This window comes from Salvia miltiorrhiza, chromosome 7 (genome assembly GCF_028751815.1).
Source record: "Salvia miltiorrhiza cultivar Shanhuang (shh) chromosome 7, IMPLAD_Smil_shh, whole genome shotgun sequence".
Taxonomy (NCBI): Eukaryota; Viridiplantae; Streptophyta; class Magnoliopsida; order Lamiales; family Lamiaceae; genus Salvia; species Salvia miltiorrhiza.
Window position 1 is genome coordinate 31,946,475 of NC_080393.1, and position 24,253 is coordinate 31,970,727.

Genomic DNA, 24,253 nt, shown 5'->3' on the forward strand with positions numbered 1-24,253 from the left:
GGCATCTTCGATATCTGGTGTGTATTCGAATTTCTTCATCCCTATTTTCTCGTTGTCGGGGCAGTTGGTAGAAATATACCCCCTTGCACCGCACGTCCAGCAGTTGCAATCTTTGAAACTTTCATTTGATTTGGCTTGGGTACGCCTGAAAGTTTTCCTCGCCGGGATTTGCTTTTGAGATGAAAACCGGCTCCTGGATGGTCCGCCTCGTTGGCCTGATTTGTAGGATCTAGCCTTTTGCTTGGACCACATAGTCCTGGGTCTCCAAGAACCTCGCCTAGTTCTTGGTTCTCTTCCATAGGGTTGGAACCTATGTTTCTTTGTCTTCCTCCTTTGATACAATAATTCTCCACCTATTTCTGTTGGTAGATCAATATTGTCGCAGATCAAATGAGTTCCTTTGTTAATTTTTCTCAATTTCTTGAGATTCCTCTGGTTTTTTGCCTGCTGACACCATTCTGACAGCTTCTTATGAACATAGGACATTCTCCTTGATGTACTGTCGAGGGGGAATGCTTCGGGTGACTTGTAATCGTTGATGAACATTTCTCTCCATGGACTTGGAAACTTCAGAAAGAAGAGATCCATAGCGATCTGATCATCGACCAGCCCCATATGTGTATATAAGGCATATAAGCGTAAAAATTCGTCGAGAGCTTTTGGCTCCAGAACCACCAACCTCAAGCTATAGAGTGTTTGTTGGTATTTAATACGCTTTTCTTCTCCTGCACCTTCAAAGAATCCCATTCCAAGAAAGTGAACTTTGAGATATTCTGTTGCCTTCTCAAGAATTTCCCATGGAGAAACTTTGGCAAACAGCTCGTTCTTCTCGTTAGTTTTGATGTTATCCCAAAACTGTTTCGCCATTCCAGCAAAACTTGCCTCGAAAATTTTGATAAATTCATTTTTATCATATTCCACGGTGGCAACCACGATCTTCATTGCCGATGCCCATTCATCGATGAGTGATTCCCAACTTTTGAAGCTTGCTTCGTCAATATTGAGAACTAAACCATATGGATGGATTGGCTCGAGTATGACCTTTCCTACAAGAGTTTCCTGTAGTCTGCGCCGTCTTCTGGTTCGTTGGAGGCTACCTGCTTCGTCACGAACTTCAGCCCTCCTGGAAGATGTGGATGGCTCTTCTCGTGGGATTTCGACTTTGGGCTCGAAACCTCCTTGGTTCATCTTTAGATCAACCATTTTCAAATTAGCAAATGATTCTGCTTATTCTTGTAGATCTTCTAGTCCGATCCTTTCGAGGTTATTCATGATTTTTCCCTCTCAAGAACCGGGCTATTTCTTCTGTCTGCATCTTTTTGCGTGCTGCATTAATCGGTAGAGGATACGTCTGTTCTTTGGACCATGTATTCCGAATTTTCCCGGAACATGGTTTTCGCCTTTCGATCTCCTCCACCCTTTTCTTGATATCTCGCAAGAGGATTAAGATTTCCTCTTGTTTCATTGATATCCGGCTCATTTCCAGTGGTAGATCATATAGCTTGTCTTTTGTTCGTTCAATCGCCGTTCTAATCCCGACGATTCCCATGAGAGTTTCATGGTAGGATTGAATACCCGTGATGATATCACGAATAATTTCAGCATCTTCTCCTCGCCGAATATTGGTTACGAGGGCTCGATTATTCCAGTTAAGATCGTCCAAAAGACGAGTAGTTTCTCTCTCCAAATTTTGAAGAGAATTCCTGTATACAATACATCTCGGACAATCGTCCGGATCCATAATTTGTAATGGAGTCTCCTCCCACATAGGTTAATTATAAAATAAATTAAATATAATATAATTCCTCCATAAAAACCCGCTCTGATACCAATTTTGAAAGCGCGGATTAATATATAAGATGAAGGATTAAGATAGATATAGTATAAGGGTAGGAATGGTATTTCACTATGAAGTGGGTATTTTTCATAGATGTTTTATAAGGGTGGGTAGATTTGATAGATATATTATGGAAGCGGGTATTAAAAACCATTTGCCCTATATAAAAAGCAAAGTAAATGTCAATAAATTTAAATTGAAGGATAATTTTGGAATTGGAAAAAATATTTATCAAGGAGAAAATTCTGCAACTTAAAACCGTCTACAAAACCGTGGCTGTAGATTAAAACTACAAACCACGTTTTGTACACATTTTGTCAATGTTAATGCATAATTTCATTTTTTATTATTTTTTTTTATTTAGTAACTTATAGTAATTCTTATTTTTTAACATCTATAGTAATTCTTATTTTTTTAACATCTCAAATATTCTTTTCGTTTTCATTTTATACATAAAGAACATTATTCTTATTGTTTTGGATAAAATTTGTAACATGTAACTTAAATGAATTCATGAAAATATTTTTAAATTAATATATAATATGTAAAAATGAATTTAAAATAAATAAGTTATTATAATTTAGATTTACAATATATTAAATGAATTTAAATGTTATTTTCCTTGAAACTAGAAACATATTAATACTTTACATATTAATACTTTTTACACGCTTTATGTTCTTTTTTCTTCCTAATTTTTTATTTATATCATTTCAATTTTCATAGTATGCAATCGTATTTATTTTACATTGAAAATTTGTTAATGGCACACAATGTCACTATTATAAGAAGATAATATTATATTACTCTCTCCGTCCACGAAAGAACTTCCTATCTTTCCTTTTTGGGACGTCCACAAAAAAACTTCCTACCTATTTTTGGACTATACCCCACCACTTATAAATTACTTACTTTTCATTTTTTCACAACTCTCAATATTAATTATAACACTTTTTTCACCACTTTCAATACACTCAACAACTTTTTCTCCACTCTCAATACATTCAACAACATTTTTCTTAAAACACGTGTCACTCCCTCCTAGGAAATTCTTTCATGGATGGAGGGAGTATAATTTATTTCAAGAAGGAAACCATAAAGTTGTCACCTTATAAAAGAATGTTTGCGATTTTTTAAGATAACAATTCATGATCTATTTTTGTTGAATTGATTAATTATTTGTTTAAATCAATAAATATTAAAATAATTATAAATTAATTAGGAGCAATTAAATTTTAAAAATAAAGGGTATTGATCAATTATTTAGTAGTTAATTTGTCAAAATAAGTTGAAAATGAGTGAAGTTCAAAAATAAAGGGTATTGATTAAACGTTCATGTTTTTGTGAGACAGAGGGAGTATAAAGAAAATCATACATGATTGAATTTGTTCAAAATTATTGTTGCTTTCTAAATATGATTTATTTTTCATTTTTTTATCCATACAATTATCTTTTATATTTATATTAAATTAAGTTTGGATATCTGTATATATCTACTAATATTTAAAAAAATATATGTGTTTAGATATGGTATGTGAGGGACCAATATGCTTAATAGCAATTGTTTCCATCGCTTGAATTAATTCTGAAGATCTTTAATTGAGTCGTATTCATTTTCGGGCTGTGCCAACGAAGTTGAGTCGTTTCTTAAAAAAAATAAAAAATTAAATCTACTTTTTCATTCACCCTATTTTTCATTTTACTTTTTCATTCATTTCTTCACTAAATATTAGCTCCTTAAATCTCGGGCCAAAAGAAACGTCTCACCTTCGATGGGACGGAGAAAGTATTATTAATAATCATAAAGTATATAAATAATTTATGTGAATGTAAAATCACAATCACCGCGCATTGCGCGGGAGGTACACTAGTTTTATGATAAAGAACAAAGCTTTATCTGAAGATTGAAATAATCATGGCTTTATCTTCTATGAAAATTTCATGTTTGTTCTTTTTTTTGATAAATTAAAATTTAAAACTTAAATTTAATGGCTACGGCATAGTGACGGCGAGCCCAAAATCTTTGTTTTAAACATTAACTATATCACGGCTAGACCAAAACATTTTGTCAAGATTACATTAAATTAGTTTTGACTGAATGTTACTAGCTTATAATATCTATTGTACAAAACATTTAATATATATTTTTTTGTGTATACAAACATTTAATATTAAACTCGGTAAGACTATCAAATATTATATGTATACTTAGATTTACTTAATCAAAATGGCAAAGGACATTATCTATTCCCAATTCTAATCAAAACGAATCAAGATAAGAAGGCAAAGTCCGTAAACATTGAATAAATTAGACAAATTAAAGAAGTGATGGAGGATTTCCGATTACTTTATTATTGTTTTTGCATATTAAACACAGTAGAAAATGTTGTATTCCCTCCGTCCACGAATCAACTTCCTGTTTGCCTCTAAAATTTTGTCCACCAATTAACTTCCTACTCTGCTTTTTGAACACACATACCCTTCCTTATTTTTTAAATTACCACCTTTTACCACTTGGGCCCACCATATTACCTTCACATTATTAATTAATCTCACCAATTAACAACATCTAATTAAATTGGGCTAACAGCCTAAATAAATTTAGTTGCCTTTTTCGGCCCACCTATCCTAGGGTTGCCTACCTATTTTATTCCCTAAAATGGGAATTCATACTTGATTGGTTGAAACCCTAATTTCTTGAGCGGCGTCGATTCCCTCTACTCCCTACTTCTCCGATCTTCTTCTTCCTCCCACCGTTCAATGGCTTCTCTTCCGACGTCTCCTCCCACCTATTCAAGGGAGTGGGTTGTTCAATCGGAGGAAATCGAGTCTTTTTCCGTGTACCCCTCCATGGAAGAAGTCGTCGAGAAGTATGTTGCTTCTTTTGACGAGGTCGTGCCGGAGACCGATTCATTCGTGCCGGAGACTGATTCATTCGTGGTGGAGACAGAATCCATGGTGCCGGAGACTGAATCTTTTGTAGATTCGACTCCGGCACCTGGATCTGTTGACCTGTGGTCGCCGCCGACCCCTACTCCACCTTTAACGGCGCCGGCACCCGGATCTGTCGAAGAAGCCATCTTTTACAATTTTGCTCAGTTTGAAGCCGAGAAATACACGAAATACGTTGGTATTTCGGAGTCCATCGACGATGATACTGAGTACCAAGCATGGCTTGCTGCCGGTGGCCTCGTCTCTGATGTACAGCCGCAACCCCACTCGCCGCCGCCGCCTTCAGAACCCTGTGCGCGTCGTCGCCGCACTCAAGAATCTGTATTTAAATTTTCATTTTATTTAATGTTTATCATTTCATGAAAAAATAGTGCAGAAATCAATTTCAATTGAAATGGGAGATTAGGTGTTTATCATTTAATGCTTTCATTTCAAGAATCGGTTCTTAAATTTTCAAGAATCTGTCCTTAAATGCTTAAAGAATTTTCAAAATGGAATATGTGCTTACATTTTCATAATTGAATTAATCAGCATCAAGTTTGGGGCAATTTCATTGCTGATATTGAATCAGAGGGTGAGATGGGCAAGAATGGAAGCGGTTCGCGATCTACTGAGGCGGATTGGGAGAAGTCGGACAGAGATGAAGATACAAGAACATGGCTCTTTGCCAAGAAGTTGGGTTTATCGAGCAATCACCAAGACGCGGTCATGATCGAGCAATTAAAGGAGCAAAGAGCGAAGGCAGGAGATCCGAAGGTCGTGGGTGATATTGAAACAGGTTCTTAATGAATATTTTATCTTACAACATTAGAGGCTTGGGGAGTTCCATTAAACAGAGTGATATCGGAGAATTGGTTAGGAAAAATGCTTTAGATTTTTGTTTTGTTCAGGAAACCAAAATGGAAATTTTATGTTCCCCAATGTGTGATAAGTGGTGGGGGATGAGTAATTTTGATTGGGCTGTGAGGGAGTCAGAAGGCAGATCGGGTGGAATACTATCGGTCTGGAACAAGGATAAGTTTGTGGCAACTAGTAAATGGAACGTGACGGGGGCTGTTATTGTTAATGGGATTTGGCTACAAGGAGGCCTGCATTGTTGTTTTGTTAATGTGTATGCGCCCATGGGAACCACCGAAAAGGAATCTTTGTGGGATACATTACAGCTCATTGCTCTTCAAAACAAAGACTCGTGCCTGTGTTTTCTTGGCGACTTCAACGCAGTGCGTGATTCGGGAGAAAGGGTGGGGAAAGGTGCTGTCTTTAATCAAGCAGATGCAAGGTCTTTTGACGCTTTTATTAGGCAAAGTAATCTGCTGGAAATCAGAACACAGGGAAGAAAGTTTACGTGGTATCAACCTGGTGGAGGATGCAAGAGCAAACTAGACAGATTTATGGTCAACGAGAAATGGATGAAGGAATGGCCGGACACAGTCGGAAGGGGGCTTCAGAGATCAGTGTCGGACCATTGTCCGATCTTCCTGACTACAAAAACCAAGAACTGGGGACCCAAACCTTTTAGGTTCCTTAATTCTTGGCTCTCCCACCCAGATTTTTGCGCGTTGGTAAGGAAATCTTGGGATGAAGCTAAGATTGAAGGATGGAGTTGCTTTGTGTTCAAAGAGAAATTGAAATTGGTGAAGAGTGCGTTGAAAGAGTGGAATATGAGGATTTATGGCAACATTGAGCACGGCTTGACAGATCTTAAGGATGAACTTAAGGAGCTGGACATTTTTGATGACACCTTTGGTCTTGAGGAGAGTGAGACAATCAGGAGAAATGAATTACGAGCAAAGATTTTCCTTAAATCCAAAGAAAAATGTAGTCTTCTCCAACAAAAGGCGAAAGTCAAATGGGTCAAGGAGGGCGATCTGAATACTAGTTTTTATCACAAAGCAATTGTTGGGAGAAGAAAGAAGAATGAAATTGCAGGGCTTGATGTTGGGGGTTGCTGGATCGAGGATCCAAAGATCATTAAGGAGAACGTCAAAACGTTCTTCGAGAATCACTTCAAGAAGACGCCGCGCGTCCTACCTATGATACCGGGAGATTTCACTGCTCGGAAAATTTCTGCAGCAAATAATGCGGAGCTGATCAAACCTTTTTCAGAATCAGAAATTAAAGAGGCCATTTGGAGCTGTGACGGTGACAAGAGCCCGGGACCGGATGGCTTTAACCTTAAGTTCTGGAAAGCGTCATGGGAGATTATCAAGAAAGATTTTTTAAAGGTGATGACTGAATTTCACTCCAATGGCAAAATCCCTCGATCGGGGATGTAACTCTTCATTCATCGTTCTCATTCCTAAAAAAGAAGGAGCTTGCTCACTTGAGGAGTTTAGGCCTATTTCACTTATTTGTAGCCTCTACAAAGTCATTGCGAAGGTTTTGGCGAATAGGATGAAACAGGTCATGGATTCAGTTATTTCGGATAATCAGAGTGCCTTCATTGGCGGCCGTTACATCCTAGATGGGGTGGTGGTTCTAAATGAAGCAATCGCGGAGGCTTCTAAGAAGAGAAAGGGGAGGATTATCTTCAAGGTGGATTTCGCGAAAGCCTATGACTCCGTTGAGTGGGATTTCTTGGATTTAATGCTTGAAAGAATGGATTTTGAGCCATTATAGAGGAAATGGATCCGAGGTTGTATCTCCTCGGCGACGACGAATATTTTGGTAAATGGATCTCCATCTGGTGAGGTGTGTTTAGAAAGAGGATTACGGCAGGGGGATCCGCTTTCCCCGTTTCTCTTTCTTGTTGCAGCGGAGGAGCTCCACTCTTTGATTACGAGAGCTGTTGACAAGGAGCTGATTAAGCCGGTAAAGGTAGGAAATGATGACATTTCAATTCCGCACCTCCAATACGCCGATGACACGGTCTTCTTGATGGAGGATGATGAAAGAAATGCAGTGGCAGTTAAAATGATTCTCAGAGTGTTCCAGCTACTATCAGGGCTTGCCGTCAATTTCAAAAAATGCTGTCTCTTCGGAGTTGGGGTCGAGGAGGATACGATCGAGAGGATGGCGGCTATTTTGGGTTGTGATGTGGGCTCCTTACCTTTCAATTACATCGGTATTAAAGTGGGCAGCAAGGGCAAAAAGATTGCTGATTGGAAATACTTGGTTGAGAAGGTGAGAAAGAAAATCGATTCGTGGAAAAATGGGAAGTTCTCTCTCGCGGGCCGTGTGACCTTGGTGAAGGCTGTGCTTCAATCCATACCGATTTATCAGCTCTCTTTTACCTGTTTACCAAAATCAATTGTGAGTTCTCTAAATGCTTTACTTGGTAATTTTCTGTGGGGAGGGGGTGCTAGTAAAAGTGCGATTGCTTGGGTGAAGTGGAAGGTGCTTTGTGCTTCAAAAGATGAAGGAGGCTTGGGGCTTAAAAATATTGAGTGGTTTAATCAGGCACTAGTCGTTAAATGGTTGTGGCGGTACCTTACTGGAAGGGACATGCTTTGGGCAAAAATTGTTAGGTCCATTTATGGTGAGGTTGAGTGGGGAGAGACAGGTATGGAAAACGCGGGGAAAGGTAGATTTAGAGATGGGTGGTGGCCGAAGATCGTTTCTGCGGCGGGAGGGGCGAGCAATTTTTGGTTTGTTCAAAATTTGAAGCCAAAGGTGGGGGATGGGAAGACCTTTAAATTCTGGACTCAGTGGTGGGTTGGTCAAAAGCCGTTGAAGTTTACTTTTCCTAGACTTTTTCAGTTGAGTGCGAATAAAGAAGCTGCAATCTGTGAAGTTGGGGAATGGACTGATACTGGATGGTGTTGGGATTTAAGGTGGAGAAGAGAGCTGTTTGAGAGAGAGAGGGGAGGAGTTTCGGACCTGCTTAGCCTTGTTTCTGATACTAATCTGTGTGCAGGTAACAAGGACGGATGGACATGGAATGGCGACACTGGGAGAGGCTTTACAACCAAGTACGCTTATGAAGCTATTAAAGATCAAGCAAACGAGACTACGGAGGCGGTGGATGAAACTGATACGAGTACGAAGGTGTGGAAGATCCCTATTCCAAACAAAGTCAAGCTTACCGCATGGAGAATTTTGAAGAACAGAATTCCGACGTGTGACAACCTCTTGAGAAGAAATGTGATGTTGTGTGAAGTCGAGGTGGGATGTAACGCCTGTTTCCATCGGCAGGAATCCACGAACCACGTGTTGATCCACTGTCCAAAGACCTCAAAGGTATGGGAAGCAATCTTTCAATGGCTCGGAGTTAGCATGGCGCAGCCATATGACGTGCCCTCGCACTTTCAGTTCTTTACTAGTTTGAGTGGACGGAAAAGAAATAAGAAGCTCTTGATGGCTCTTTGGTGTTGTACTACTTGGCTTATTTGGAAAATGCGGAATGAGAGTAGATTTGAGAACAAAAGATGGGAGAGTGCAAACTTGTTTGGAGAAATCAAAGCTAGAGTGTGGAGTTGGGGTAGAATTTTTGGTTTTGTTAATGATGGAGTTGGGTTTCATAGGTGGATGTCGAATGATGAATCCCCGATGATTTTGTAATCTTCTTGGTACTACTGGTGCCTTTTCGTTCTATAATATTTACTTTCCTTATAAAAAAAAATGCTTTCATTTAATTCATCTAATAAAATAATGTTAAATAGTTAGTGAAAGATTACTAAAAGTAATCACAATACATTATCACTATCCTTTTAGTCTTTTACACCACCTTTACACCACCTTTTTCAGCTTTTTTAAAACCCGTGCCGAACCCCAAACAAGAAGATGATTCATGGACGGAGGGAGTAGCAAGAAACGCAATGTGTTGATTTTTTCCCACAGTTGAATTTTCTGCGTGTATGTAAGCAGGCGTTCAGACTATCACGTGTTATCGAAAATGGATTACTATATTTGTGTTGTGTGCATTCTCCACTTTCTAAGTTCTGACTTTTAGTTGTGTGACTTTATTCAATATATAGAAATGGTAATGGATATATTTGTTTAGCATGTCAGCGTTGATTATATAGTTTCAAATTTTCTATATGTAATTTCATATTCAGATTATGTGCAGCTGTGCAAGTACTTGATCATCAGACACAGATATTTTAAAAGAATATGACGAAACTAACGTATTTAACTTTGATTTCTCTGTGAAATGTATATATGAGGATTTCAAAGTTTTTTTTAGGCCCGTAACTTCGGCTGTTTTATAAATATAGGACAAATTTTTTCGAACTTGCAACTGTAGATTAAATTTTCAAAAATTCTGCATAAGTAGGATATATTGAGCCCGAAAAAATAATTTGTCATGCAATTGCAAGCATGAAAAAATTTGTCCTGCATTTGCAAAATGACCAAAGTTACGGGCCTAAAACAACGAGAGAGAAGAGAGATTTTTTTCAAAAAAAAAAATCATTAAATAAATATAACTTTTACATTTCAAATCAAATATTTATTAAAATATATCAAATTAAAGCTCTTATTGTGATCTTTGATTTGATATGCATATTAAATATTTTGAGTGGCAATTTTGGAGTGGCACTATGAAAATATAGGGGAAGAAAAAAAGAGAAAAAAATAACCCTATGAAATTAGGAAATAGGGCTCCATCAGTGAATCGTCAGAGTAAAATGGATCTTCGATGTCAAGAATGACCAGGACCACTCAAATTTTTGGGAATCTTCCCATGAGTTTTTCATCACAGCGAGAGGGTGTAGGTCAAGGAGAGAGGCAGTGAAGAGCCTTTAGACGGGAGACGACTCTGACCAACGCGAGAGAGACGGCTGCAGACTAAGAAGAGGAGTGCGGCGCTTAGGATTTTCTCGGAGAAGATATTCTAGGATAGGGCTGGTAAACCGGTCGGTTCGGTTTTAACCGAACCGGTTTACCGGTTAAGGGCCATTTCCTTAACCGGTAACCAAACTGGTTATTGGTTAATCGGTTAACCGGTCAAACCGATTAATCCACAATTTCTCAATTTGTCCGAATTAACCGGTTTTTATTTAAAAAAATTCAAATTTGTAGAATGTGTGCAATAAGATTTGAACTCTTGACCTTTGAAAGAAAGAATAAGGTTTTATCAACTGCACCAATTCATAACTTATGATAATTTAGAACAATTTTTTTTTATAGATACTTGAAATATTAATGTATTATTTAAATTAAAATATTAAAATATAAATTAATTAATTTAATATAAAATAAACTGGTTAACCGACCGGTTAAACCGATTAACCGATTAGTGATTAACACACTAACCGATAATCGAACCGAACCGGTAAAAATCGGTTATCGGTTAACCAAAAACCAATTTTTTCGGTTCGATTACGGTTAAAACTGATTAACCGAAACCATTTTACCACCCTTATTCTAGGAGAAGAGTGCGATGCATAGAGGAGAGAAGGAGAGGAGAGTGTTTGATTTTAGGGTTAGTATTAGTTATTTTTTTTTTACTTGGGGAAGTTGGGGAGGGGGAGCAGTGAGGTATAATTAAGTTTGTAAGTATGCCCTAATTTTAGTCCAAAAATAGAAATAGGTCATGTACGTAATGTAAAACGACCCAAAGAGGAATACGTGCCATAAATAATGGGATCAAGAGAATATAATTCTTAACTGAAGAAAAACATATGATTTCTTGAAAAGTTGCATCTTCACTTTCGTGATTTTATACCAATGCAAAATAAAATTTAGAAGTTTGTCATGACATTATATGTGTGCTTTTTCTTAGGTCAGGTCTCCTCCAATAATTCAACTTTTTGATAAAGGTAACTTTCTAATATTATGATAATGATCTGAATAGATTTTCTCTTGCATGCGTCGATTAATTCACGACCCATGTAACAAATAAATTACATTGACATAGTTTATAAATGGTTGTTTTTTAATGACATTGAAGAGAGATTGACTTAACGGAGGGAGTCACTAGCCTCCATAACTTTTATTTTACTGGTTTTGGTTTTACAATTTCACTTACTGCTGGACATTTTACACATACAATTATGATACAAGTAAATATCTGTATTTTCTATCCAGATTTTGGATAATATTCAATTTTGATTTCGAGAGCATTTGAGTCAAGAACAACGTAATAGGATTATTTAGTAGTATTTCATTTTATTAGCATTATTAAATAGAACATTTTTGTATACATGTGCGCTTGTCTGCATTATATATGGAATGAGACAGCAGTGGATTTTGTCTTGAAAAGAGATTTTCTACAAAGAAATTGTTACGCATTTAAATTATTTTACTGCAAGAAAGCAACAATGTATTGTTTGCGTGTGAGGCTCAACCGCTTTTTAAAAAGGTTATAAAAGTCAATTCCCAGTCAATACGCTTCTTCTTCTTCTTCTTTTTCGCTAGCCCCCGATAATTAATACTATCACTGCCAATTCTTCAAAAATTAAAAACGCAGAATTTTTGTAATTTTATAATGTAATTTCATCAAAAAAAAAAAAAAACGCAGAATTCCTTAAACAGCATCCCAGTTTTTCTTCACGAAGATGAGATGAGATGACTAAACCCAAAAACTTCTTCCAAAACCTCCTCAAACCCTTCACATCCAGCTCCAATAGAGGTAAAATATTTTTCGATGTTTTCGGCTGAGGTTGATGAACTCTGTCGAAGAATTATTTATAATTTTTGTTTTTGTAATTTTGAAATATGATAAAAGATCAAGACGAAGAGGACTTGGGGAGAATTGCAGAGCGAGAGCAGAAAAATTTCTCCTTTGAGGCCCTTGCTGCAGCAACTAAAAATTTTCATCCCTCTCATAAGCTTGGAGAAGGGGGTTTTGGCCCAGTTTATCAGGTAAAAAATGGTGCTACTATTAGAATTAATTAATTAATTTACTTTTGAAATGCATCAATATTTAATTTTTGATTATTTGAAAGCATGTATTTAAATTTGTGGCCGTTTTAATGAATTGGGATGGAGGGAAACTGTGGTTTGATTCTGGAATATTTAGTGGTTGAATAGATGTTTAATTTTTTAGGGTTTTGGGGTTTGCTTGATTATAATTAGGGAAAGTTGAGTGATGGGAGAGAAGTAGCCGTGAAGAGGTTGTCACAAAGGTCTGCTCAGGGGAATAAGGAGTTTCTGAATGAGGCAAAGCTGTTATCACGTGTGCAGCACAAGAATGTCGTGAATTTGTTGGGATATTCTATTCGCGGAGAAGAAAAGCTGCTTGTTTATGAATATGTTGTGAATCAGAGCCTCGATAAGTATCTTTTCAGTAAGTTTTCCTTCTTGTTTTTTGCACTTTGTGTTTTATGTGACAAGGAAGGTTAATGTGGCGTATGTTTTCCACTTTTTTGATTTACTGTATCCGAATACAACCAATGAAAAATATCATTGGTTATTATGGATATTTTTTTCTAATGCTAAGAGATAAAAAATGATTGGGATGTAAGTTATGATTATATAGTAGTTTGAGTTTATGATAATGGAGGAATTAGATGGAGTCGTAAAAACCAATACCCACTTGAACGTTGAAAGCAATTATGTCCAGCTGCATATGATAAGAACTGTTTTGATATAATAAAGTAAAGACCAGAGATCAATAGTAATACGGCAAAGCCGTCCCAGCCTCCAGGCTCCAAAATAATATCCACCAAAATTAATAACAATAATAAACCCTAATCTCCTATAAATACTGCTCCAACTATAATTAAGGAAATAATATCAAATACTAATTGAACCCTAATGATAAAACTACTCCTGCAATAGCCCAGCCCACGAACGTGGGCTCACTCCCTTCCTTCACGCGATCTTCTCTTGTAAACAATCAACGGCTTCGGCCCATGCATCTCATGCACGTCAATATCCCGACCCTCTCCTTCAGCGTCGATCTCGGACTCTCTATCAACTCCATCCTCCATCGAAACAACCTTGTCCTCAAGGTTGAAATCAGGAAATTGGCCTTTGAAATTCTTTATATCAATCCACGTCGCGTCATCCTCCGACTGTCCTTTCCATTTTACTAGTAACTGTTCTTCCTCAGCTGATCCTCTCGCCACTTTCCTCCAAGCCAAAATGATTTCCGGTTCCAGAACCGACATAATAGGGAGTTCGATAGATTCCGGCAATTCGGCCGCCACAGGATGATCCCCTACGGCCCTCCGCAACTGAGATACATGAAATACTGGATGTATTTTACTGCTCGCTGGAAGCTGCAGCTTATACGCCACCTTGCCCACGCGCCCAATCACCTCAAACGGCCCATAAAAACGAGCAGATAACTTGTGATGCGGCCCGCTCCGCAGCGACGAATGCCGAAAGGGACGTACCTTCAAGAACACCCTATCCCCCACTTCAAATTGCAGCTCTCGGCGATGTTTGTTGGCGTGCTGTGCCATATCTTGCTGAGCTCTTGTCAGGTTATCACGAAGATGGCGCAAAATCTCATCCCGGCTGCCCAAGCTATCTGCCACCGCCGCGACTTGGCATTCTCCCAGAAGGAACCGTCGCAAAGAAGGAGGAGGCCGCCCATAGACAACCTCAAAAGGCGTCATCCGAGCAGCCGATTGGTACGAAGTGTTGTACCAAAATTCTGCCCAAGCGAGCCAACGAATCCACTGTTTCGGTTGTTCACTGGTAAAGCAACGCAAGTAAGTCTCCAACACCCTATTCAACACTTCCGTTTGTCCATCCGTTTCTGGATGATACGCCGTACTAAACTTGAGCTTCGTCCCCGACTGCTCAAAAAGCTCCTTCCAGAATGCACTTACGAACATGGAGTCTCGATCACTAACAATAGATTTTGGAATACCATGCAGCCGAACCACTTCTTTGACGAATACCTCGGCTACTGATCGAGCAGAGATAGGCGGTTTCAGCGCCATAAAATGCGCATACTTCGAAAGTCGGTCCACCACCACCAAAACAACTGAGAACCCTTTCGACTTTGGCAGGCACGTAATGAAATCCATTGAAATATCCTCCCAAATCTGCTCGGGAACAGGCAATGGCTGCAGCAATCCCGCCGGGGAAATCGCCTCATATTTCATCTTCTGACAAATTAGACATCGAGCAACGTAGTCCTTCACATGGCGGAACATGCCTTTCCAATAAACGTTACCCGCAATTCGGCGATACGTACGGTAGACCCCGGCATGTCCGCCCGCTGGGGTATCATGAAATTCAGTAAGGAGCTTGGGTATCCAAGCAGATGATGCCGGTAGAACCACACGGCCCTGGTAGAATAGCCGGGACCCCACCAACTCGAACCCCGGCTTGCTGCCAGGTTGCTCTCGGACTGCTCGTATAATCGATCCCACATATTCGTCCTTCGCCTGCTCCTCCTCGACGTCACTAAAGCCCACCCACTCGGGATTGCTCAAGGTTGCCAGCTCACCGTCACCATCTCTCCTTGAAAGTGCATCAGCCGCCGCATTCGATGCCCCGGTCTTGTATTCAATTTCAAAATCATACCCCAGCAATTTTGCCACCCATACTTGCTGAGCCGGAGTCACTATCTTTTGGTGGAGCAAATGTTTCAAGCTGCGATGATCAGTACGGACCACGAATTTCCTTCCCAACAGATAAGGTCGCCAATGTTGCACAGCCAACGCGAGGCCCATCATCTCTCACTCGTATGCTGATTTTGACAAGGTGCGGTCGGAAAGAGATTTGCTGAAGTACGCAATCGGTCGCCGTTCTTGCATCAGCACAGCCCCTATTCCCGTACCCGATGCATCGCACTCTACCACAAAATCCTTATCAAACTGTGGTAGCGCCAAGACCGGTGCCTCAGTTAACACCTGCTTCAGCTGGCAGAATGCCTGCTCCGCCTCTTCTGTCCATTTCATAGGTTTCGGGGCGTCCTTCTTCAGTAGGTTCGTGAGCGGTCTTGCTATTAACCCATACTCCTTCACGAACCGCCTGTAGTACCCAGTCAAACCTAGGAAACCCCGAACACCTCGCGGTGTGGTTGGTCTCGGCCAATCGTTCACCGCACTCACTTTTGCAGGATCCATCGCCACGCCATCCTTGGATATAATGTGACCCAAGTACTCAATTTTTTGGCATCCAAAAGCACATTTTTTTCTGTTTGCCAAAAAGTGGTTCTCTTGTAGTATGCGTAGCACCACCCCAACATGCTCCCTATGCTCCTCCTCCGTGTGGCTATAAACCAAAATATCGTCAAAAAATACCAATACGAATTTCCTCAGGTGGGGCCGGAACACATCATTCATGGTGGATTGGAACGTTGCCGGCGCGTTCGTAAGGCCAAAGGGCATCACCAAGAACTCGTAGTGCCCACTATGCGTTCGGAATGCAGTCTTCGGGATGTCTTCGGCTGCCACACGGATTTGATGATAGCCTGATCGAAGATCGATCTTAGAAAACATTACTGCTCCCGATAGCTCGTCCAACATCTCTTGAATTACCGGAATAGGGTATTTATCCGGAATCGTGACTTTGTTGAGCTCTCGATAATCCACAAAATCTCCAACTACCGTCTTTCTTCTTTACCAACAAGACCGGGCTGGAGAAAGCACTCGAACTCGGACGAATGATACCTGCTAGCAGCATGTCTCTCACCAATCTCTCGATCTCGTCCTTTTGGTGGTGGCCATAGCGATACGGCCGCACCGATACTGGTTTTGCCCCTGCCTCTAGTGTGATCCGGTGGTCCGTGTCTCGCGGCGGTGGTAGGTCTTGCGGGTCCCCGAACACCCCCGCGAACTGCTGCAGCAACTCGTCGAGCACCTGTGGAACTGGTTCGGATAATCGGGCCGCTGCTTCCTCGCTCACTACAGCCCACATCTGCGCCTCGGTTGTATGAGATAGCGACTTCACCCCGATGGGTCCTCGGCACAGTCGTGGATCTCCTCGCAGTGTGACTCGCCGCCCTTCTAACTCGAACTCCATTGACATCTGCCCAAAATCCATCCGCACTACCCCCAGAGTTCCCAACCACGTCATGCCCAGGATCAAGTCGACGCTTCCCAGTGTGAAAGCGAAACAGTCGATCTTGATTCGGCATTCTGCAAACTCCACCTCTACATCCGTACACCTCCCCTCTGATTCTTGCCTCCATCCATTGCCGAGTTCCACGCCAAATTTCCTTCTCTTATCCACCGGCAACTCTAACTCCCGTACCAACTTCTCTGATATGTAATTGTGGCTGGCCCCACAATCAATGAGTATAGTGATTTTCCTTTCCCCAATCTTCCCATGCAGACGTATAGTCCGGGCTGTGGTGATACCTGCCATCGAAAATAAAGGTAAGTCGCCTTCCTCATACTCCACAGGTTCCTCCCACTCTTCTTCCAGTCCTGTTGGTTGATAGTACTCATAATTCCTTAGCTCTGGCTGCTCCCCCTCGTCGGCAATCATCACTCGGAGTGACCTCATCAAGCACTCATGTCCGGGTGAATATGGTTTACGACAACGGAAGCACAAGCCCTTGGCCTTCAGATCTGCAAGCTCCTGTGCTGATAAGCGTGTGAACTTCGGCCGATATGGTTGCTGAACAGATGCCTCACTCCCCTTGATTGGTCCCGACTTCTCCCCTGGTCGAGAGCTGTTGCTGGCTGACCCTCGACCTTGTGCGCTCCCCGCCCCAGACCAACTCGACGACCCGCTGCGCGTGTAGTTATTGTTTCGCGCAGATGGGCCCCATAATCCTTGGTTGATTCGTCCACCTCCCTGCATGGCCACATTTGCCTCCACGTCTCGAGCCAAATCCATCGCAACTTCTAACTCTGTGGGTCTGAACATTCGTAGAAACCCTCGTATTTGGTCCTTTAGTCCTTTCATAAAATAGCCCAGATAATGAGCATCCGACAATCCTGGCACTTGACTAGAGAGCTGGACAAACAAATTGATATACTCATCCACCGTACCCGACTGTTTGATGTCGGCTAACCTCTCGAATGCATCTCCTGGGAAACGGGTGTCGAAACGCGAAACCAGCGCCTCTGTAAATTTCTCCCATGTGAGAGATGGCTTGCGAGAACGCAGCCACGTCGTCCAGTATAACGCATCACCTTCCATAGCCACCACTGCTGCTGCGACCTTGGTTTCGGGTGGCGTATCCATGATTTCAAATTGTTGATTGGCGCGAGCCACCCACCCAATCGGATCGGTTCCGTCGAACGATGGTAGTTGCAGCACGCCTCCGTTGCTTCTCCGGCTGCGCTTCTCTCCTTCTTCGCTCCCGTGCTCGGACCCGTTCTCGTCTTCAGCGTGGGATTCCTTCTCGCCGGAAGAAGACGCCGGCGTTTTCTTGATCTCCCTCAGCACCTCGGCGAGGGTGGCCGTGATGGCCACCAGATTCGCCCTCATCTCTCTCTGTTCGTCTCGTATCTCCTTCTGTTCCTTCTCCATCTTCTCGAGCCGTTCATTCACCGATCGTGTCTCCATCGCGTGAGAAAGGGATCCGGCAGGTCGGACCAATTGATAAGAACTGTTTTGATATAATAAAGTAAAGACCAGAGATCAATAGTAATACGGCAAAGCCGTCCCAGCCTCCAGGCTCCAAAATAATATCCACCAAAATTAATAACAATAATAAACCCTAATCTCCTATAAATACTGCTCCAACTATAATTAAGGAAATAATATCAAATACTAATTGAACCCTAATGATAAAACTACTCCTGCAATAGCCCAGCCCACGAACGTGGGCTCACTCCCTTCCTTCACGCGATCTTCTCTTGTAAACAATCAACGGCTTCGGCCCATGCATCTCATGCACGTCAATATCCCGACCCTCTCCTTCAGCGTCGATCTCGGACTCTCTATCAGCATATTGTAACTTTGAGTATGATTTCTGTGAGGATTAAACATAATGTTGCCAAATGCACATGTAGGAATGCAATCATTGATGTGAAATGAACTTAATCTGATAACATAAGTCGTTCTATTGGCTCATATCATTTTGCATGGATATGGAGTGCGATTCATGTTACCTTTTAGTCATCAGCAGCTCGGTAGAATTTGTTGTTTTTGACATACCTATATATACTTGAACAGAATTGAATTTTTGGGTGAGGTGGAAAATATATATGGTGACCACTACTGTGTTCTTGAGTGACAAATTTGTACATAGATCTTAAAATGACTGACATTTCAGCCAGTTTGGTATCCAGTAGCATGTAAATGTGCCATGACAGAAAACTGCTAGCCAACCGTAACTAGGTAGTAACTGAATGGCTTGTGAATGATGTTTTGTTAGGTGCATCTCTGTTTTTGCACACGAACCTATGTAGTTTGTCATGCGATGAAGCGTCAACTAAAAATTAAGCATTTGCTACTGAATTATGTTAATATTGCATGGTCAATTCTATTCTCCATAAAGTGTATATTCTAAAGGCAAACATATTCTAGTTTCTATATACCACCTATATGAAATTGAGTTGACAGGAATACGACATCAGTAACAAAATTATAAGGTAATCATAATTCATTTCTGTGTAAGCTAAAACAATTCTGTACCTTTCATACTAAAAGTGAAATTTATATATTCTCATGTACTCTCTCTATCCCCAAAAAATAGTCCTAGAAGGGGACTACACGGGTTTTAATAAAAGTGGTTGAGTGTATTGTGAGTGGAGAAAGGGTTCCACTTAAAGGGTAGCGTTAATAATGATAATTGATTGTATTGTGAGTGGAGAAAGGGGCCCATCATGTGGTAGAATAGGTATATAAGTTGATATATTGAGGGTAATATGTTGTGGGGTAGTATCTATAAATAAAAATGAACTATTTTTTGTGAATGTACCAAAATGGCAGAAATGGACTATTTTGCAGGGACGGAGGGAGTATTAGAGAAAACACCTCTTGGGATAAGCACTGAATGAGGGGTGAGTAGAAAAGAAGTTTCAATGCCTATGCAATATTAGGTTTCTCTCAGAAGATTGATTAAGGAATTGTGTAGCTTGGGATGGCAAAAGATTCCTGCAAAACGTAACGCAGTTTGCGTATAAATATAGATTATAGAACACTTGACCAGTCATGAGGGAATCACTAGAATACTTATGGGTTGGTTGTGCTCAGCCCATTGTTGAGGCTAATCTCCATCATCATGTGTTGTGCTAATGAATAGCTTTCAAAAATTTCCCACTCTCTATTCTAGAAGTTGGTATGAGGAAACTTTCCAGATTTGGTTCTCGTTTCTTTCCCCTGGAGAATTTCAATATGGCAAATCATTTCCAACTGTAGTTTAATAATTTGTGGAATTTAGGTAGGAAAGCTTTACTTTCTGATGTCCCATGAAAGTAAAATTGACATTACATTATGTGGTTCTCTTTATATAGAGGGTGACAAAAGAGAGTTGCTGGACTGGAAACGACGGCATGATGTGATAGTAGGTGTGGCGAAGGGCCTGCTCTATCTTCACGAACAAGCTCATTGTACCATCATTCACCGGGACATCAAAGGCAGCAATATCCTACTAGATGAGAAATGGGTTCCCAAGATTGCTGACTTTGGCATGGCACGGCTTTACCCAGAAGACCAAACACATGTTCAGACCCGTGTAGCTGGTACCAAGTATGGTTTTTCTTAAGCTTATATCTTGTTACTACATGGCCATTCGAGTCGAGTTAGAGAACAAATATGGATGCATTTATTTGATTGCAGTGGTTACATGGCACCAGAGTATCTCTTGCATGGCAATCTCTCCAAAAAAGCCGACATTTTCAGCTTTGGGGTTGTGGTTCTCGAGCTGATCAGCGGACAAAAAAACTCCACTTTTGCTCGAGATCCAGATTCAGATAGCCTGCTCGAATGGGTAAGAAGTTAAAAATTTGGGTTTCATAAATGTATGTGGTGGATTAACTATTACCTAAGCTCCGGTAAGCTCGTTTTTCATGATCCGATAATTGTTGTCTGCAGGCGTATAAGCTTTACAAAAAGCAAAGGAGCTTCGAGATCATGGATCCAATACTGGTGTCATCAGCAGATATGGAACAGATACCTACACTCGTACAAATTGGGTTGCTCTGTGTCCAGTCTGATCCACAATCGCGGCCAGACATGGACCGTGTGGTGGTGCTGCTGTCAAGAAAACCGAGTCATCTTGAAGAACCAAGGAGACCGGGAGTACCTGGGTCGAGACAAAGGCGATACCGTACCGGAACCATGTCATCAGCCACCGGGAATTCTGAGGGGTCGAGTTCAGGATCGTTCGGGTCCACAAATACGCAAAGCGCCTCAACAACTGCGACTGCGACTACATCATCGAGCCTTGCGAATACCCGGTTACATCGCCATGGAAAGCGTCCTATCTAAGATTAGAGCATCACATTCTTTCGTATATACATTAGTTTCTTTGTTTTCTTTATTTTTAGAAAAGATGATTCATCTTTTCTTCCTTTTGGCCCGCTCAGAATACTGTGTAGCCTAATTGATGTTTTGCTCGTGTACAGAGATAGATTTTTAATACATATTTATATTTATTTTTTATGATTGCAACTTACAACTGTGTAGCCTAATTGATGTTCTGCTCATGTTGTAACTTATAACTCAAGCACTTATTTGGTTTGCATGTTTGGAAATAGATTGATTTTGCCCTTCAATCATCTCCAAATAAATTCTATTTCTTTCACAAAATAAAAGTGAGCTCTAGCACCTTTTATTGTCTTAATTTTAGTTATCCCCACCTAAATTCTCGTATCGAAAAAAAAGTAGATATTTGTTATGGAATAGAGGAAGTACTATAATGTATCACCGAACATACAAATGCCGAGTCATCTTTTTTTATTAATGAATTACTGCAAACTAAATATATCTACAATAGGAGCAATTTTTTCAAAGGAATCGTTCTAAGTCAGCCATTCATGAGAAGGTTATAGAAGATTTGTTGGACTAATTTACAACTTGAAAAAATAATACTCCTATAATACTAAAAGCAATAAATAAGCGTTTGATTCTCTTCTGGTTCTATTCACATGACTTGTTTGAAATTGGGTATGAGATTAGTTGAATGCTAAATATTTAAAAGCAGAAGCACAGCGTATCGGGAAAGCGGACTATTTCCAATTCTAACTCTTCAAATTAGCTACATTGTCAACTTTAACTATAACAAAAAATCCAGTTTCTATTAATTAACTGACATGCTTTGAAAATTTAAAAGTTCTACCACTTCTCTGCTATAGGAAGAATCTGCACTTTTTACCGTTTTGATATATATATGTCCCACGAGAGCGTATTTTTTATTTTTTCTTGACATTATTCCATTGTAATTCTCTTTTTATTCCACTTTATCAAATTATTTACAACTTTACTACATAGGGCTCACCATAAACCCCTGATTTATTATTTCACTATCACAATATTACAATAAAACTGAGTCCAATCCTCCACTCATAACACACCCACCTGGAGTAATATCTATTAAAATTAAGTTAATTGCATGTAAATAAACCAACTTTGGTCAAAATCCATTTTTAACGCTTATTTAGAAAACTTCAATAAAATACACGGCGGCACGGTGACAGTGGCAACACAGCGACAAATTGGGCGGCGGTGCAGTGAAAAGTCAAAGCAAGCGGGTTGAGAGAGAAGTAGCGCGGTTAGGGTTAAGAATGTGTGAGGAAGGGAGTAATTTTGAATTTAAGTTTCACTAATTGCAAGTAACATTTTAATTTATTTTATTTAATATTTAAATAATTTACAATATGAGTTAATTCTAATTAAAAATATTTAATTTTTTAATACGTACAAATTTTATCTTAATTATTAATATTTAAATCATTATTTATAATAATATAACTCTTTTTTTTTCACACATAAATTCATAATTGTTAAATACTTAAATGATTAATAAAAATCATTACAAAATAAATTAACTCTTTAAAATTTTACATGCAATATAGCTTTATCTTATTTAATATCAAAAATATAAATTAATTATTTAAAATTTATAATTATTTTTTATTTAAATAATTATAAATTAAATTTATTTTTATTTAATATATACTACACTTTCAAAATTAATCGTAAAGAAAAGTATATATACACATGCTCATACACTACAATTTGAAGGTCACCGTAGAGAAAAGTAAAACTACAAACGCACATGCACTACGTTTTGGAGAAAAACATAGAGAAAAATTTGGAAAAACAAGCTCATACACTAATATGAACCGTAGACTATGCATATTATAGACTACGCTATAACTATTGTAGTCTATAATCATGAAAAACAAGCACAAACACTACGCGTGTGGTCAAAAAACGAAGTCTATTGGTATATAAACTACGGTTTAGAAAGATCAAATTTGTAGTAGGATCAATTAAGTAACGAATCATGTTTGGGTCTCTATTCTTTCCATCGTTTTGAATGAGGTCCCTGCACTTTTATTTATAGACGTTGAATCCTTATATCGACCCCCCAAATTTAAGCGTAACGCACTTGATTTTAACATCTTTTTTAGAACAACAAAATAAGGTTTAAAAGATATTTATAAATTCAGTTTGTAGGATAGCCTTATAATATTCTACTAGATACTTAATTTCAAAATAATGCCACTTAAAATTAGTTATATAGAGTCTAGCTTACCCACTTTCACAAAATTAATTTCAATTAAGTAATCTGAGATCAGCTCTATCTCAGATAATCTTAAGACAATATTTAATATCAATCGAGCAACTGAAAATACAACTTTCTAGTAAACTTTAAAGATATAAGGACTAAAGCATGTATTTGTCTTTTGATTATTTACGCATGGGCCAAATATACACACTTGAAGTATTTGAACTCGAGATCGAACATAACATTATATTGCAGCAGATTCAACAACTTATATTAGCTAGGTTGTAGATGGCAAAACTATTTGTGAGTTATTTATTGGTTTTAACTAAGAGTTTTAACTAATAATTAAGGTTCGTTAACATAATAACTTGTACTCTACTAACTTGCAAATACAACTACTAATTAAATTGAATTTGATCTTATATCTTTCCGTACTGATTGAATTTACTCTACATTCAAATGTTAATTCAAATCGAATCAACCAATTTATACATTAATATGGTAAACAACGAATAATTTGAAAATGTAGGTCCTAAGCCTTTTTTTTTTTTTTTTTTTTTTGAGGCGATATGATGTACGTCCTAGCCTTTATTTCTATTAATTTTGAGAAAGCCAGTGCTTTAATTTAGCCAACTTACTAACCATCTCTCTCTCTCTCTTTGCCTTTCGATCTTTTATAGAACTGAGCGATTTTAATAATAATAAAAAAAAATAGTACTCCCTCCGTTTCATTACAAATGTCTCATTTTTCATAATGGTATGTCCCATTATAAATGCATCATTCTATTTTTGGTAATATATATTAATTTCTCTATACTTAATATTTAAATAATTTTCACAAACTCACTTTATCTATTTTCTTCATATTTTTTATTTTTCGTGCTCAAAAGTAATGAGACATTTGTAATGGGTACTAATTAATAAAATAAAAGAATTGAGTGATCCTCCGACGTTGAAAATGGATACGTACATTCGCAGGGGCCAAAGTCAATGCAAGCGAACTAGTCATGGGATTCTTAGGATTTACGTAATTACATATA

The 24,253-nt window shown here is 39.1% G+C and overlaps 2 protein-coding genes across 2 annotated transcripts; both read left to right on the forward strand.

Annotated features, from left to right (window-relative positions):
* Positions 1 to 5,709: 5,709 nt before the first annotated feature.
* LOC130994099 (uncharacterized) lies at positions 5,710 to 7,408 on the forward strand. Its single transcript, XM_057919134.1, has 4 exons — positions 5,710 to 6,256; positions 6,488 to 6,607; positions 6,719 to 7,014; positions 7,169 to 7,408. Exons 1-4 carry the CDS (start codon positions 5,710 to 5,712, stop codon positions 7,406 to 7,408), a joined length of 1,203 nt encoding a protein of 400 aa, XP_057775117.1.
* Positions 7,409 to 11,943: 4,535 nt separating this feature from the next.
* LOC130995950 (cysteine-rich receptor-like protein kinase 43) lies at positions 11,944 to 21,142 on the forward strand. Its single transcript, XM_057921473.1, has 6 exons — positions 11,944 to 12,302; positions 12,399 to 12,535; positions 12,749 to 12,959; positions 19,993 to 20,227; positions 20,318 to 20,468; positions 20,573 to 21,142. Exons 1-6 carry the CDS (start codon positions 12,239 to 12,241, stop codon positions 20,966 to 20,968), a joined length of 1,194 nt encoding a protein of 397 aa, XP_057777456.1. The 5' UTR covers positions 11,944 to 12,238; the 3' UTR covers positions 20,969 to 21,142.
* The last annotated feature ends 3,111 nt before the right edge of the window (positions 21,143 to 24,253 follow it).

What these genes read in the sequence shown, in the direction of transcription:
- LOC130994099 (XM_057919134.1), top strand. Translation starts at nt 5,710, where the DNA reads ATGTGTGATAAGTGGTGGGGGATGAGTAATTTTGATTGGGCTGTGAGG. An exon ending in GAGATCAGTGTCGGACCATT is followed by an intron (nt 6,257 to 6,487) that starts GTCCGATCTTCC and finishes ACGGCTTGACAG; the next exon opens with ATCTTAAGGATGAACTTAAG. An exon ending in TCAAGAAAGATTTTTTAAAG is followed by an intron (nt 7,015 to 7,168) that starts GTGATGACTGAA and finishes GTCATTGCGAAG; the next exon opens with GTTTTGGCGAATAGGATGAA.
- LOC130995950 (XM_057921473.1), top strand. Translation starts at nt 12,239, where the DNA reads ATGACTAAACCCAAAAACTTCTTCCAAAACCTCCTCAAACCCTTCACA. An exon ending in CCTCGATAAGTATCTTTTCA is followed by an intron (nt 12,960 to 19,992) that starts GTAAGTTTTCCT and finishes CTCTTTATATAG; the next exon opens with AGGGTGACAAAAGAGAGTTG. An exon ending in CAGATAGCCTGCTCGAATGG is followed by an intron (nt 20,469 to 20,572) that starts GTAAGAAGTTAA and finishes TGTTGTCTGCAG; the next exon opens with GCGTATAAGCTTTACAAAAA.